The sequence below is a fragment of the Gallinula chloropus genome, assembly GCF_964237585.1.
Source record: "Gallinula chloropus genome assembly, chromosome: 27".
Taxonomy (NCBI): domain Eukaryota; kingdom Metazoa; phylum Chordata; class Aves; order Gruiformes; family Rallidae; genus Gallinula; species Gallinula chloropus.
In genome coordinates, this window is record NC_140112.1 from 2,002,237 (window position 1) to 2,018,799 (window position 16,563).

Below are 16,563 nucleotides of genomic sequence, written 5' to 3' on the forward strand. Positions count from 1 at the left end.
TTCTACTTTAAAATTCCTGGTAATTGGGGGAGTTTTCTTTCTTAAAACCACCCCTTTGACTTTACACACACAGTCCTGTGTTTCAGAGAGCAGACAAGCCCCAGAAGGTCCTGGCTTTGTGCACTTCCACATGGCTGTCACGCAGCCTTCACATCACTGGATTCACTTAACCCAAAACTTCACTCCTCTTAAACCTCTGCAAGAACAGAACCCCTCAGACCCAATTCTTTCTGGGGAACAATGATCCATTTCAACTCTTCCCTGCTGACAAAGACTGAGGAGCCACCCCATGATCCCACGTGCTACCTCATGTTGGCTCTGCACCTTGTTAGGTGCCTCTCCAAGAGCCTCCAACCCTGAGAAGGGGTAAAAGACTAACGTGTGGGTGGAGATGAAGGAGGCTTCCTTGGGGATAGTGAGCTGAAGGTCCAACAAATGCCAAAGCCAACACAAGGGAAGGAAGGAAAAGGCTTCTTCCAGCAGGATCTACAGTGGGAACCAAGGCAGGAAGAAGAAACCCACCAGCAAAACTTCAGCAAGCAGCAACTTGTATTTGAAGAGCTCTCTAGAAGAACTCCAGTCCTCCCAAAAACCAGCTAACCTGGAACTGAGACAGCCTCCACTTACCCCAGAACTAAGATTATTTTATGGTGTTCCTCTCTACAATCCTCTCACCCAACACACAGCAGGATCTGAAACACAAGACTGTGCAGGCAGCTTGGATATAAAAACGTCTGGATCCACGTTCTGTAGGAGAACACTCATAAATTAGAGGAAAAAAACTCAGTCAACCTTTATGCTGTTACTGCTCTTATTACAACACCATGTCCAGTTTTGGTGTTTATGACAAAAATTCAGGAAAAGCTACAAGGCAGCTCAGTATTCTACAATCCCTGGATCATTACAAAAGCTTTAATAAGCAAATTTTGGATTACCAATATGGAAAGATTTGACCTCCCCTATGGAGAGAGGCTGAGGGAGCTGGGCTGGTGCAGCCTGGAGAAGAGAAGGCTGTGGGGGGACCTCATTGCTGCCTCCCAGTCCCTGAAGGGAGCAGAGGAACAGGAGGGGAATGGGCTTGTTAAAGGGCAGAGACTGGCAGGACAAGGGGGATGGAGTGAAGCTGGAGGAGGGAAGGGTGAGAGGAGATATTAGGGGGAAGTTCTTTGCAGAGAGAGTGGTGAGGGGCTGGAATAGGTTGCCCAGAGAGGGGGTGGGTGCCCCATCCCTGGGGGTGTTCAAGGCCAGGTTGGCTGGGGCCCTGGGCAACCTTGTGTAGCTCCAGGCCTGGAGGTTGGTGTCCCTGCCTGTGGCAGGGGGTTGGAGCTCTGTGATCCTTGGGGTGCCTTCTAACCCAGACCAGTCTGGGATTCTATGACTTGTGGGTTTGCCAGTGCTACAAAAGCTACCAAGAGAACCCCTCTTGCACAGGCAGCTGTGCAGTGAAGTTAACACCCATTAGAAAATTCAAAAGACAAATCAACTTGAGCAGCCAGTGTGACCAGCTGTCAGTCCTGCTGTGACAAGATTCTCCTCTACCTAAAGTCCTCACACTGGGACATCTCTTTAAGATGATAATGCAGAAAGAATGAGATGGGCCACAGAGTTCTACAGCCAGTACAACACAGGTACTCACATCATTCATCACACACAACTTTTAAGCTAAAAGAAAGTTATCAGAGCACAGTGAATTAGCAGGAACACGTGGTGGTGCATCTACACCATACCCATGATCTGTCTGTCACAGCAGACTACTCCATGTTCCATGCTCTTCAGCTAAATTCAGGTTGTTATTATGTATGAGACAGCCTGTCATGATCTATTCTAGTTCAAACTACAAAGGATATAAGGCAGCACTTTCTGTAAGGGTGTTCCAGACGATGGGCAGGATCTGCTGCATTGAGGAAACCATGTGCTTCGGGTAGTTCTTCACAAGTGCTGTCACAGCCTGGAACAAGAAAGAGTATCAATCAGACAGGGAAAACCATCAGCAAACAGTCACATCACAGCTGCTGGTTCATTTGGCCAGCAGGGACAGGGAGGGGATTGTCCCTCTCTGCTCTGCCCTCATGAGGCCCCAGCTGGAGTCCTGTGTCCAGAGCTGGGGCCCCAGTACAAGAAAGATGTGGGGCTGTTGGAGAGGGGTCAGAGGAGCCACGGAGATGCTCAGAGGGCTGGAGCAGCTCCCCTATGGAGAGAGGCTGAGGGAGCTGGGCTGGTTCAGCCTGGAGAAGAGAAGGCTGTGGGGGGACCTCATTGCAGCCTTCCAGTCCCTGAAGGGAGCAGAGGAACAGGAGGGGAATGGGCTTTTTAAAGGGCAGAGACTGGCAGGACAAGGGGGATGGAGTGAAGCTGAAGGAGGGAAGGGTTAGGTGAGATATTAGGGCGAAGTTCTTTCCAGGGAGAGTGGTGAGGGGCTGGAAGAGGCTGCCCAGAAAGGGGCTGGGTGCCCCATCCCTGGGGGTGTTCAAGGCCAGGTTGGCTGGGGCCCTGGGCAACCTTGTGTAGCTCCAGGCCTGGAGGTTGGTGGCCCTGCCTGTGGCAGGGGGTTGGAGCTCTGTGATCCTTGGGGTCCCTTCCAACCCAGACCAGTCTGGGATTCTATGATTTTATGGGCAGATCCCTATGGAACTCATCACAGATACATTCAGTACAGACAGAACTATTTATTTCAATGCTGTGTGGCAGGAGAGAGAGGTGTGGCAGTAGGAGAGGTGACATGTACTGCAGCATCGCTGTTTTCCAGCACATCTGACAGTGTATTTGCATTCAGTTCTTGTTTATCTAATTGGCCTTAAGTGACTTACCTTTAAGACTTCCATTTTAAACCCACTGTCTGATGTAGGTCCATCAGGCATTTGCAGGGCCTGAACAAAGGCCTCTGTGAACTGCTGCACCACTGGGAAGATGAGGACCTTGGCTGCACCCTGGATATAAAATGCAAGCACAGGTGAGTACTACATACTGAGTCCTCAAGTCTGACAAGTAAAGCACTAGAAGTAACAGAAATTGCAATTTTTTGCTATAAAACTGAAGCAGGACTCATGGCAACTGTGGAATGTCAGAGGAAGTAACTCTTTCAGACATCAGCACAGCTCTCTCCTCCTGCTGGGAACTGAGCTCAGCTGAATCCCACCCTTCAAAACCAGAGAGCACAATCTGTTACAAAACACACACCTACATCTAAGCTAATCCCTAAATAGAGATCCAGACAATCCAGTTTGGAGCGCCTCAGGAGCAGTGCATATCTTCCTAAAGCAGCACTTTCATTTGATTAGATGAATCATGCCCTGCTCCCAACCACCCAGACCCCCCTCCGGGCTATAAAAACAACCTGGGGTGACACTGTCACACCCCAGCACTTACACAGAACCCTGCAGACAGCATTTATCTCCCTCCTGAGCCACCCTCCCCCAAACCAAACAAGCTCTTTGTGAGCTGAATATCAACAACTGGCCTGAAGATCACCATGATGACTCTGCCTAGGAAAATACAGCAAGTATTTTTCCAGATGTGGAAGGACTCCATCAGCAGTGCCTGGCAGAGCAGTAATACTGGACAAAAATGTTTTCACTGAGAATATTCCTCATAACTCCATAGCTGAGACAGCCAGGCTGTATGTTTACATCCACTGTGAAATGCCACCGTAGCAATTTATAAAGAGATTGCCTCTTCTCTTTTGTATTTTTAGGTTTTTGCCCCCAAGTCAAATGTCATTGGAAAATTGGCACTGGGGAGGCTGCACCTTGAGTGCTGGGTCCAGTTCTGGGCTCCTCACCATCAGAAGGACATGGAGGTCCTGGAGTGAGTCCAGAGAAGGGCAACCAGGCTGGGGAAGGGGCTGGAGGGCAAATCCTCTGAGGAGCAGCTGAGGGAGCTGGGGGTGTTGAGCCTGGAGAAGAGGAGGCTGAGGGGAGACCTTCTCACCCCTCCCCTGCCCTGCCAGGAGGGTGCAGAGAGGTGGGCGATGGTCTCTTCAGCCAGGGGACAGGAGATGGGACAAGGGGCAATGGGCTCAAGCTGCCCCAGGGCAGGGTCAGAGCAGATGGGAGGGAAAAGTTCTTCCCTGGCAGAGTTGTCAGGGCCTGGCACAGGCTGCCCAGGGAGGGGGCTGAGTCCCCACCCCTGGGGGTGTTTAACAGGCGGGTAGGTGAGGTACTGAGGGATCTGGGTCAGCACAGGACAGGGATGGTTGGACTCAATGGTCTTAAAGGGCTTTTCCAACCTGGTGATTTCATGAAGATGTTCTGTACATCATGTAAAGGACACTTTCAGTCCAACTCCAGCACAAGCCACTACTATCTTTTGGATACTGGTACCAGCTGCATGATGTTATTGCCTAAGTAACCTTGTCAAGGCAGCACAGATACCAGGCAATTATCAGAACTTCCCAGGAGCCTGCACTGAATGGCTCCCTGTGCAAACAGAGAGTAAACAGCAGATAGAGCAGCTCAGCAACAGCCAGCCACTAGACTGACAGTCACCTTTTCCCATCCTCACCCTCCAAAAGGTTATAAAGAACAAGTTATCTGCTGGGGGCCCACCTTTCAAAGGCCACATGAAACACAGACATGCTCACAGCCAGACAGGAGACTCTGGTATAAAGCTGCTTAACCACACAGTGGTTAAAATGTTCTTTTAAAATTTTGGTTGGTTTCCAACCCCCCCCTTAGGAACAATCAGATTACAGAAACTGCTGGAGAAGTTCCAGACCTTGAAACCAAGCCCAAGGGCCAGAAAAACTGCTCATGGTCACCCAGATGGCCAAGACCTGGCAGTTTATCAGGACACCTGGTTCACCTGGAGACTGGAAGCTATGGTAAGGATTTCCAAACAAAGGGATGATACACTGTCTCCTCCCACACTGACTCCCCTTCCTCTGAGCTGTTACAAGCAGGGCTGTTGATATGTCACAAGTTAAACTCAATGATGGAAATGAAGCCCCAGTACCAAGGTGTGCATGTGAAGGAGGGAGTTAGCCACTTCCCATCTGTCAATGCCAGCCCTTCCCCAGGATTACACCTGACACAGTACATAACTCCCCAGCCTTTCATTCTCATACTAACAATTCCTTAGCACCTCACACAGTTTGCACTCAGTGTATGCTGTACAGGAAGTTAAACTCTTGCCTTTTCCAGCTCCTCCATGTTACAGATCATATGGGCACAGGTGGTAAATATCTCCACTGCACGCGACCTCGTGCGAATCCCATACACCTAGAGGGAAGTTTAAACAACAGATCAGGAGCAAGATACTTTTATTCTCTTTTAATTGTATTTCTTTTTCACTTTAACTTCATTCCCTTTTATCATTGATGTCAACATTTTACTGCCTTCAACTATCATCTCAACAACATTCTTTAAGCGTAACTCATTCCACAGTACAGCTTAACCATTAAATCTGGCATTCCTCTGCTCCAAGAAACATTTCCCACTAATGCCATTCAGTACCAGCTTAATAGTAAAGATCATACCTCTGCCATTGTGAAAATTTTGTACATTTCTGGAAGAATAACAGGAGCAACAAGTGGCATCTGTGTGTCTGTCACTTCTCGTGTGAACTCTAGAAATTGGAAAAGGGAAGTTCTAAGAAAACAGATAGAATCACAGAATCACAGACTCACAGGGGTTGGAAGGGACCTGGAGAGCTCCTGGGGTCCAACCCCCCTGCCAAAGCAGCTCCCCAGCTCATATTGCACAGGGCGGCGTCCAGACGGGGCTGGAATCTCTCCAGAGATGGAGACTCCACACCCCCTGGGCAGCCTGTCCCAGGGCTCCCTCACCCTCACTGGGGAAAAGTTCTTCCCCAGGTTGGTGTGGAACTCCCTGTGCTCCAACTTGCAGCCACTGCCCCTTGTCCTGTCCCCACAGACACTGAAAAGGGGCTGCCCATTCCCCCTGCATCCCATACTGAAGATCTTGATAACCATTAATAAGGTCCCCCCTTAGTCTTCTTCTCTCCAGGCTGAACAGCCCCAGCTCCCTCAGCCTTTCCTCACAGGGGAGATGCTCCAGGCCCTTCATCATCTCTGTCCCTCCTCTGGACTCTCTCCAGGAGATCCCTGTCTGTTTGATCCCAGGGAGCCCAGAACTGGACACAACACTCCAGGTGGGGCCTGACCAGGGCAGAGCAGAGGGGGAGGATCCCCTCCTGTCACCTGCTGCCCACACTCCTCCTGATGCCCCCAGGATCCTATTGTCTCTCTCAGCCCCAGGGCACACTGCTGGCTCATGGCCACCCTGTCACCCACCAGGACCCCCAGGTCCTTCTCCACAGAGCTCCTCTCCAGCAGCTCACCCCCAGCCTGTCCTGATCCCAGCAGTTATTCCTCCCCAGATGCCAGACTCTCCACTTGCTCTTGTTGAACCCCATCTGGTCTCTCCCTGCTCAGCTCTCCAGCCTGGCCAGGTCTCTCTGAATGGCAGTGCAGTGTCCTGCCTGTCAGCCAGTCCACATGTGGAGGCAACAGCAACAAGAGAATCTCTGGGAACACTAAGTGCTGGAAACATGTTGCTTCATACTTGACTAGATGAGTGTCACCCAGCCTACCCACAGCAATCCTTGAAGGTAAGCAGAAAAATATCACACTAAAAACTGTGGGTATCTGGAAAACAGGGTGCTGGAATCTAAATTCCTTTTGAGCTATAACCTGTAGAGCTGGAGCTTCATCCTCAGCTTTCATGGAATCTACAGAGCATCCAATTGAACACTGACCAACAGGCATCATGCCCAGCAGAAGTAGCAAACTCCAATGTCTTCAATTTGCAGTGATGGGTGAGAGACTCTCAGCATCTGGAAAAGCCTGAACTGCTTCCTGCATGGGCCCTGCTGAAGCTCACACACACCCCCACGTACCTGTAAGCACCCTCATGGCTCCATGCACTGCGTTGACATCTCCACTGACCAGCATCTCCATCAAGAGACTGAAAAGCTCAGGCCAGGCTTCAGGCCAGTCCCAGTGTGCGATGGCGGAGACAGCGTACGCGACGCTCGAGCGCACTTTGCTGATGGATTCCCTCAGCCCGCTGGGGAGAAGCTCCCTGATGGCAACTTTTGCCTGGAGAGGAAAATATTATTCAGCAAAACAGATCCCCAGTCAGAAAGCAATTTAACTGAAAGACATTTTTATCCCTATGACTGTATCCTGACAGAATCCCCAGGTTGGAAAAGATCTTTGAAGATCATCAAGTCCAACCATTCCCATCCTGAGCTAAACCAGATCCCTCAGCACCTCATCTACCCACCTGTTAAACACCCCCAGGGGTGGGGACTCAGCCCCCTCCCTGGGCAGCCTGTGCCAGGCCCTGACAGCTCTGCCAGGGAAGAACCAATTTTCAAAGTGGAAAACATCAGAAAAGCTGAACTGAAGCCATTAATCCTCATGACACACAAGGGCACCCACACCTTTGAAACCACCTACAACATTAATAATGATGGATAAAGTGTCTAAAGTACACAACATGTAATCCAATCTTACCCTTTCTGTGGTCTCTGGAGGTCTGAACTTTTCTGACTGAGAACACCAGTGAGTTTCCACATACTGTTTCAAAATGACAGAGGCTAGCTGTATTAAGAGAGACACCAAGAATCAAGAACAAAACTTGCAACCACATCACCCTCGACCCATCTGCTCAGTCTCCCATCCCATCATGTTGCTTTTAGAGGGGCAACAGGGCTTGCAAAAATTGCAAAATCTCTGTGAGATGAACCCAAAAAAAAAAAACCAAACCAGCTACCACTGTAAAAAGATGAACTGAAGGTCAATCAGTGAGCACTGATGGTCTGTAGAGCACTGACACATGGCAGAAGATTTATTTCCACACCTATAAAAGGCACAAGAAATGGGCCACTCAGAAGCTAAAAGAAATACAGAACCTAAACTTCTTTTTTTTTTTAGGGAGGAAAACACCCACAGAAAAACCTGCTGCAGAGACAAGCCCCACTTCTGCTTGCTGATACCTACCATCCACCTAGCAAGTTGGGTGATTCCCAGCACAGGACTGTCTCAGCACCAGGCTCAAGCCCAAAAAGCAGCATTTTAAAAGGGGTAAGCTTCAAACACCTGAGTAATGTTGGAAGGGAAAGCAGTGACTTGGGAAAAAGGTCAAAGAAAATGGAGAAGCAGGAATTGCAAGCTCCCTCCAATTTTTTTTTCACCTGGAAACCTGAGAGAATAGTTTAAAAATCAAGGAAACTACCAGCAAAATTCTTTCTACAGTTCCAGGTAAACTCACCTGACGGATGGCCAGAGCTCCCTGGGGATCTACAGTCAGCTCTGCTAAATGAACACCAAATTCTGCAAGAAAAGGGGAAAAAAAAAATCATCAAAAGTATTCAAAAACACTGGTATCACAGCTTTTATTCCCACACAGTAAAAGTCATCAGGATTTTTGGAGAAAGACATCATAGCAACTGAATGACTCATATGTGGGAAGGAGACAATTCCAAAGTGTAGCTGCTCAAGTGAATCATGAGCCTTAATTCTCCTTTGTGCTCCCTGCACAAACCTGGTTTATTTTCTCAGCATCTCATTTCTTTCTCTTGTGGGCAAAAAAACTTTTGCAAAGCAGGTTAGTAACAAGCAAATGATTGATAACTTTAAAAATAGAATAATAACAACCTTATCTACAAAGAAGCATCGTTAATCTAAGTCCACACATGAGGGCTGCAGGGATAAGATCCAGGAAGGGGTAAGGCAGAAGGACTGCCAGCCAGCTGTCCCCTTTTCAGACAGCTTGGGTTCTACTGGAGAGGGATTTGGAAACAGGACTTTAGCTCTCCCAAACCAGACTCCTGAGCAAACCCTGCCTGAGCACACTGACACCACAAACTGCTTGTACAATCGGTCAGGCTGTGGGACCTTGCCCAGTAAAAAAATCTGCCCATTAAAAACCCAAGAGCATCTTTTAGTCACCAAGCAAGGTCTCTAACAAAGGCAGAATTAAAACTCTTGTACCAAATCTGCTGATGAGCACAGGAAATAAACCCTGCAGCTCTTCTGGTAGAGTAATTCCATCTGCCTTGATAAATATGCTTAAAATTGCAACTTTAAGTTCTGGGTAGCTGATCTCTGTACTAAATACTTCACCTAATGTTGCCAGTCTGCTTAAGAAACACATTTCTGAGGTTTTAGGTCTAGAAACCATGGAGCAGAAGGTATGCCCTGAGGTCCTGTTAGCACACTTGACTCCCACTGACAGGATAAACAGGCTTACAAAAACGGACTGAAAATTCTTCCCAGAAGGAGTTCTGCCACTTCCCTGAGCAGTCTATTCCAGCACTTCACAAATGTGGTTATCTGAGTTTCTCTTAATATCCTCCTCACTTGTAAGAGGCTTTTCTGGGTTGGGAGATAATTGCCTCTCACTTTCCCATGCATACGCTGAACATGCTTAGTTCCTTCATCCTTTCTTCATAGATCATACCCTTAAAAAGAGAGAAAAAAGCCCTCTCATCCTAACTGCAAAAGCAGGGAGCCTCATTCTAAGATGTACTTAGCATAATACTCCTCTTAACCAGAGCAGTAATTACTCTTCTAGCTGTCCACAATATTCCAGACTTGAGCACAGCATCACACTCCAGCCCCTTCTTAAAGGGTGTAAGGGACCTGTGAGGCCAGGGGAAATGTGATGGCTTCAGGGAGTTGTAACTCACTGTGACCCCATTTTACAGTCTTTACATCTATTTGGGTACAGGCAGACTGGTTTCCCCCTTTACACATAGTCCCCTGCTCTGCACTCAATCACAAGATTTCATTTCAGTGATTTCAGGCTGTGTCTCCAAACCTCCAACACCTTTTACCTCTGCTCTCCCAGCAGCCTGCAGTGCCATCACCCCAGTCCAGAGGGGTACACACTGCCCAGTCACCAAGAGCTCTGTCTTAAAACCCCCTTGGGTTTCACAATAAGCTGATGACAGTGACTCTATACACAGGTTTTCAGCCAACTGTGCATCTTCAAAATATTAGCAAACTCTACGTTCTTAACTTATACATGACTCCTGTAGTAAATTCAGATCAGGAATCAGATTCATGAATCCAGATCATTTGTACCCAGCACTTGCTTGTTTAAGCAAAGGATCACACCTTGAGTGCTGGGTCCAGTTCTGGGCTCCTCACCATCAGAAGGACATGGAGGTCCTGGAGCGAGTCCAGAGAAGGGCAACCAGGCTGGGGAAGGGGCTGGAGGGCAAATCCTCAGAGGAGCAGCTGAGGGAGCTGAGGGTGTTGAGCCTGGAGAAGAGGAGGCTGAGGGGAGACCTTCTCACCCCTCCCCTGCCCTGCCAGGAGGGTGCAGAGAGGTGGGCGATGGTCTCTTCAGCCAGGGGACAGGAGATGGGACAAGGGGCAATGGGCTCAAGCTGCCCCAGGGCAGGGTCAGAGCAGATGGGAGGGAAAAGTTCTTCCCTGGCAGAGTTGTCAGGGCCTGGCACAGGCTGCCCAGGGAAGGGGGCTGAGTCCCCACCCCTGGGGGTGTTTAACAGAGGGGAGATGAGGTGCTGAGGGATCTGGGTCAGCACAGGACAAGGGACAGTTGGACTTGATGGTCTTAAAGGGCTTTTCCAACCTTTTGATTCCATGATATAAAACAGTGTTAGCTGTGCAGCATCTGTTTATCCTACAGACACTGGCAAGCTGTTTAATAAGCTGGCCCAAGATTGTTTCCAGAGACTTCAATTACTCTGATCCTTGCAGCTCACTGGCCCCTCTTTCCTCCACGAACTGGGTTCTTACTGGGTTTTGCCCTGTTGACTGGGCACTTTCTATCTTTACTGTGGGTAACTCCAATTCAAATGCAACTATTCCTAAGTGCTTCCTCCACTTACATTCTGCAATTTCAGGTATCAGAAACATCAAGGGGTCTTCCTAGAATAAAGTCTGTGAAATCAAGAGTGGAAACTTTTCATGAAGGGCCTGGCATAGGGATCACTTGGCACACACACACATACACCCTCCCAGCTCCGCTCCTCCTCTACATCAACCACCACACAATAATGGAAATAACAATAAGACCAAGACTAATTAAGACTAAATAATAAGAAGACTAAAATGAAGAGTCTATTTCTCCCTGTTATAGAATCATCTGCAAGTCGTGTGGTGTCAATACCATCAGAGGTGGGGCATGACATCACCTGCACAGCCCAGATGCAGGGGAATGGGAACACCACCCCCACTGCACCAGGAACAATCCTGGTGGAGTCCAGCCAAGTCAGACACATGCACAACCTGCAGCTCCTGACTGCTGCCCTTCCCCCTGAGCAGTCCCAGGCATTGCTTTTGTGTTGCATTAAAACCTAGAGACAACACAGGTCACCAGGTGAACTCTCCTCTTGCTGCATCTCCCATCCTCAGGCTGTCAGGTGGTACCGACTCCCACACTTCCTCAGGAGACAGAGGATGCAGAAGGGACTGAGTCACTGGGGATGCTTTCAGAAGGTGCTAAAGGGTGAGATGGCAGGAAGAAACTGCCACTGTGTCCTCTCTCCAGAGGTGATGTCTCATTTGATGTCCCAGAACAGCTATATCAAGTCAGGAGATGCCTCTTGGCCAGCTCAGCCTGCTCCAGAGGCTCAGCCTGCTCCAGAGGCTCAGCCTGCTCCAGAGGCTCAGCCTGCTCCAGAGGCTCACCTCTGACTGTTTATTTCTGACAAGCACCAGCAAGATCCACCCCCAACCCACCCTGGGGAGCCTGACTGCACCTTCTCAACCCAACTAACCCCTGCACGGGGCACCCACAACTGCTGCACTGGCTTAATTAACCACATTACACAACCCAACCTGCAAGCAGCTTAAGGAACAAGGTGAGGGCAGAGCAATGCTTCCCCCAGCACCCCCCTTGGAAATCCTGGTGTGAGGAACCTCCTGGTGCCTCTGAGCAGAGTGTTCAGTGGTTCTCAAGTTTTCCTTCTCCCAGGGATGGCAAACTGATTTGAAACTATTTGCACCTCTAACAGCCAACAGCAAGGAGCTGCACAGTTTGCACACCAGGGGAAACAACCTGCTTGTTTCCCCTTCATTCTTCATTCATCCCATTCAAGCAGAATGAAGAAACTTCATTCTTGTCTGGGATTCATTTCCATCTGATCTCAGCTTCATGAGAAGTCACAGCTAATCACTCCTCACTCACTTGCTCCATCACTTAGGATTCTACAGCATCCCTCTCTGCCCTTTCCCAGTTCAGCATCCATGTGTTCCTCCTGAGAACAGAAGCTTTTCCACACTCTGTGAATGTGCCTGTGCTGCATTTTTACTCCAGAGAGCAGCAGGCCAGTAATGCATGCACCACTCCCACTGCAGGAGCATGAGGAATTCATGTCATGCTTTTGTTCTCTGTTCCCTCCTTAACGGTCCATTTGGCTTCTGAGCACAGCAGAGCACTGAATGGGGATTTTCAGGGAATTCTCCACACTGACAATGGGGTTTCTTCTCCCAGTGACAACAGTCAGGACAGCCCATTACTTTTCCAAGGATCTTCTGGGCTGTCTCCTCCTCCCCCCAGCACTATTTGCTGACCAACACCTGCTCTTTGCACCCTCTTATCATTAATCCTGTATTTTTTGCCACTGATGCTCACCCCAGCCACACAACGTTGCCACACCACTATCCACTCTCTTCCACACCATTTACAGATGAGCTGAGCAGTCTAGTTTCAGGTGGGACTCTTGATTATCTTCCTGCAGCATGAAACACAACCAGTCACTTCTACCTCTTGTCTTCAAGCTTTTTAATCAGTTCTTAATTCAAAAGCTGTCTGCAGCAGTTTAGTTTCTTCCAGAGGTTTCAGTAAAGGAGTTTTCTGAAAGCTTTCTGGCAGTCCCAGGACTCCTTCAAAGAGTTCTTCTAGGAAACACACACTGACTCTGACACAACAATCTCATGTGCCCTGCTCTACTCATTCCAACTCTTGACATAATTTTAAGTGTTAGAGGAAGGGTAAAAGCCACACCAACTCAGCCCTAACAACCCCAACATTCACCCCTCCACTCCTCACCATAGAGCCCTTCCTAAAAACTCTCCCACATTTACTAACTTACACTTATCTGGTCCTTAAGGGGCCTTAAGTAGCAAGTTTTACAGCACAATTCATAGCAGATTAATTGAATGTTTGAGTCTCTCTAAAACTCCTGGGGGTCCATCCTGTAGCACTCCCTGCTTCAAGTAAACCAGTGAGTGAAACCACTTCTACTGGTGCTTCAATTGCCATGGACTCTCCAGTGTGAGTCTTCACCCCTGGGGGTGTTTAACAGAGGGGAGATGAGGTACTGAGGGATCTGGTTTAGCTCAGGATGGAATGGTTGGACTTGATGGTCTTCGAAGATCTTTCCCAACCTGGGGATTCTGTGATTTTTCCAGGTTTTTCCTACCTTCATTTCTTTTCCACTACAAGTGCTGATATTTGTGTACTTTTCTATTACACTCCTCTTTCAGCATCTTCTTTTCTCTGCTTAATGATACTTTTTTGTTCTCTTTAAAGTACTTCTGACAGACATTATCTACATTTCTTGACCTCAACAATACAGTGGGGGCAACATGGTATTTCTTTAATTCCTCCTCCTCTTGGTTTTTTCAAGTTTCTCCATACCAAAGACATACTCAAGGATGGAAACATCACAGCTTCTACAGACAATCTGCTCCAAAGCTGGGCTCTCCTCACAGTGAAAAAATTTCTCATATCCAGTCTGAACCTCTTGTTTCTATTCTTTCCTTCAACTTCTCCTACCCCACAGTGTCTTGACAATCTCCCCATAGTTATCAGAAGCTGCTGTCACCTGCACCCCCAAAACCCTCTTCTCCATGCTGGAAAATGCCTTTCCCCCAGCAGCTCCTCACGTGGTGAGTGCTGCAGTTCCTCAGATGCCCTGATGTCCCTTTGCTGAACTCACTCCTGCTTGCCACCCTCTTTCTTGTACTGGGGGAGTGAGAGCAAAACCAGACAAGTATTCTAGTTGTGGTCCCTGGGCAACCTTGTGTAGCTCCAGGCCTGGAGGTTGGTGGCCCTGCCTGTGGCAGGGGGTTGGAGCTCTGTGACCCTTGGGGTCCCTTCCAACCCAGACCAGTCTGGGATTCTATGATCTGACTAGAGAGGGCTGCTCAGTGCCTCTGAGCCTGCTCATACAGCCTGGGATGCAGGTGGCTGCTGGGGCACGCCGCTGGCCCTGTCCTGCTGACCAGCCACCTAGGATTTCCAGGCCCTTTGCCACAGAGCTGCTCCCCAGCCATGCAGTGCCTGACCTGCATCCCTGTGCTGGATTCTCCTACCCCAGGTGCAGAACTCTGTATAGATGAATTTCAGGAGGTTCCCCAGCCCGTTCCTGCTGGGCTCTCTGGATGGCAGCCCTGCCCTCAAGGACATCAACTGTCTTCCCCTCCAGTTTGGTGCCACCTGCAAACTGCATGAGAGGGTGTTCACCTTCCTTCAGCTTTAATCCATCCCCCTTGTCCTGCCAGTCTCTGCCCTTTAACAAGCCCATTCCCCTCCTGTTTCTCTGCTCCCTTCAGGGACTGGAAGGCTGCAATGAGGTCCCCCCACAGCCTTCTCTTCTCCAGGCTGACCCAGCCCAGCTCCCTCAGCCTCTCTCCATAGGGGAGCTGCTCCAGCCCTCTGAGCATCCTCATGGCTCCTCTGACCCCTCTCCACCAGTCCCACATCTTTCTTGTCCTGGGGCCCCAGCTCTGGACACAGGACTCCAGCTGGGGCCTCACAGGGCAGAGCAGAGAGGGACAATCCCCTCCCTGTCCCTGCTGCCACCCCTCTGCTGATGGAGTCACGATTTAGGGGCAAGGGCCAGAGTGCCACACTCTCCAGCCCCCAGCTCCTATCACAGCAGGCTGCCTGCAAATCTTCCAGTAGTTTCTACAGATTCTGGTTCTTCGGGATGGGTCTTGGATTTAAGCTGAAGTGAAATAAAACGTTACCATCAACAGAGTTTTAAGTGTAGCTTCCACCCAGGAAAAGCAGCAAGCACGTGAGCTAGCTTAGTGGCACCATGAAAAGGCCAGATGAGTAACAGAATAATTCAGGACACAGTTTGAATTTGGGGGTCCTTGTTCTTTGAAACTCTGTCTTGTCAAAGCTGTAGGCCCGTTGCCACTCAACTCCAGTGTCACGCTCTCCTTCGACCTCCACACCAGCCTGTGGAGCCCCAGCACAGGGGTGTCACCCCAGACATGGGTACAGCTACACCCTGACCACACTCAGCCTAAACCACATCGTGTACACATGATGACCTGCAGAACATGGACACGCACAAGGACACACGTGCCCAGAGGGGGAGAGGATCTGCACAGCAACAAGGCTCCCCATGAATCACAGAATCACAGAATCCCAGGGGCTGGAAGGGACCTGGAGAGCTCCTGGGGTCCAACCCCCCTGCCAAAGCAGCTCCCCAGCTCATATTGCACAGGGCGGCGTCCAGACGGGGCTGGAATCTCTCCAGAGATGGAGACTCCACACTCCCTGGGCAGCCTGTCCCAGGGCTCCCTCACCCTCACTGGGGAAAAGTTCTTCCCCAGCTTGGTGTGGAACTCCCTGTGCTCCAACTTGCAGCCATTGCCCCTTGTCCTGTCCCCACAGACACTGAAAAGGGGCTGCCCATTCCCCCTGCTTCAGCTTCAGCTCAGGTGGGAAGAGGCGCCCAAAGCAACAGCCCTGCCGCTTCCCCACCCCACCTGCCCCTCCGCGCCCTACGGGCGGCGAGCTCAGTCCACACCCCCCACCGCGCTGTGCCGGGGCCGTTACCCCGCCGCCCACTGACAGAGCAGCGCCCAGAGACCCCGCTGGGGCTCTGCCCGCTCCCGCCGCGGGCCAGAGGCGGCCCGGCTGGTGCCCTGGGGCACACGCCGGCGGTAAGAAGCCGCCGCCGCTTGCTGCCGGCCGGCCCGAGCGCTGGGGCTGGAAGTCCTGGCCGAGGCCAACGCGCGGCCACGAGGTACCGGGAAGAGCTGAAGGGAAAAGCGGCCACGGCTCCTCCCCACCCGGGCACCATCCCCCCCCCCCCCCGCCCCTCACTCACCCTCCGTCACCTCCAGCACCTTCACCTGCTCCTCGGCGGCGGCGCGCACCGCCTGCACCGGGCACAGGATCCCCGTCAGCGTTTCCACCAGCGCCTCCTTCAACCCCTGAGCCACCGGCCCTGGGCCAGGCCCCGGCCCTGGGCCCGGCGCGCCGCCGCCGCCACCGCCCGCGCCGCCGCCGCCGCCGGCACCACCTCCGCCGCCCCCTCCCGCCGCCGCGCCCGCCATCGCCGCTGCGCGCGGGCTCCGGGGGCCACCGCGCGCGCCAAACGCAGGGGCACGCACGCGCGGACGTGACGAGGCAGCGGCGCCGCGCCGGGACGGGCGGGGGGAGGCGCGAGGGTGGGGGGAGCTTCACGCGCCGCTCACAGCGCCACCTGGCAGCGCGGCGGGAGCGGCGGCGGCTCACGGGGGCGCGGCCGGACGCGGGGGCGCGCACGGGGTGTGGGCAGGGCCGGCTGCCCCGGAGAGCGTCTGCGGGCGCTGTGCGGGAGCCCGGGCAGGGCCGGCTGCCCCGGAGAGCCTCTGCGGTCGCTGTGCGGGAGCCCGGG

General features: G+C 51.3%; 1 protein-coding gene across 1 annotated transcript in view; it reads right to left on the minus strand.

Annotated features, from left to right (window-relative positions):
• IPO9 (importin 9) overlaps positions 1–16,240 on the minus strand; it is a gene marked incomplete at its 5' end in the record, with an annotated part of 35,035 nt that extends 18,795 nt beyond the window's left edge. Inside the window, 8 exons of the mRNA XM_084275893.1 lie at positions 1,839–1,948; positions 2,808–2,927; positions 5,130–5,216; positions 5,474–5,562; positions 6,856–7,057; positions 7,478–7,564; positions 8,235–8,296; positions 16,012–16,240. Of these exons, the coding sequence (XP_084132019.1) occupies positions 1,839–1,948; positions 2,808–2,927; positions 5,130–5,216; positions 5,474–5,562; positions 6,856–7,057; positions 7,478–7,564; positions 8,235–8,296; positions 16,012–16,240 (986 nt within the window). The remainder of the gene's footprint in view (positions 1–1,838; positions 1,949–2,807; positions 2,928–5,129; positions 5,217–5,473; positions 5,563–6,855; positions 7,058–7,477; positions 7,565–8,234; positions 8,297–16,011) is intronic.
• Between the last annotated feature and the right edge of the window lie 323 nt (positions 16,241–16,563).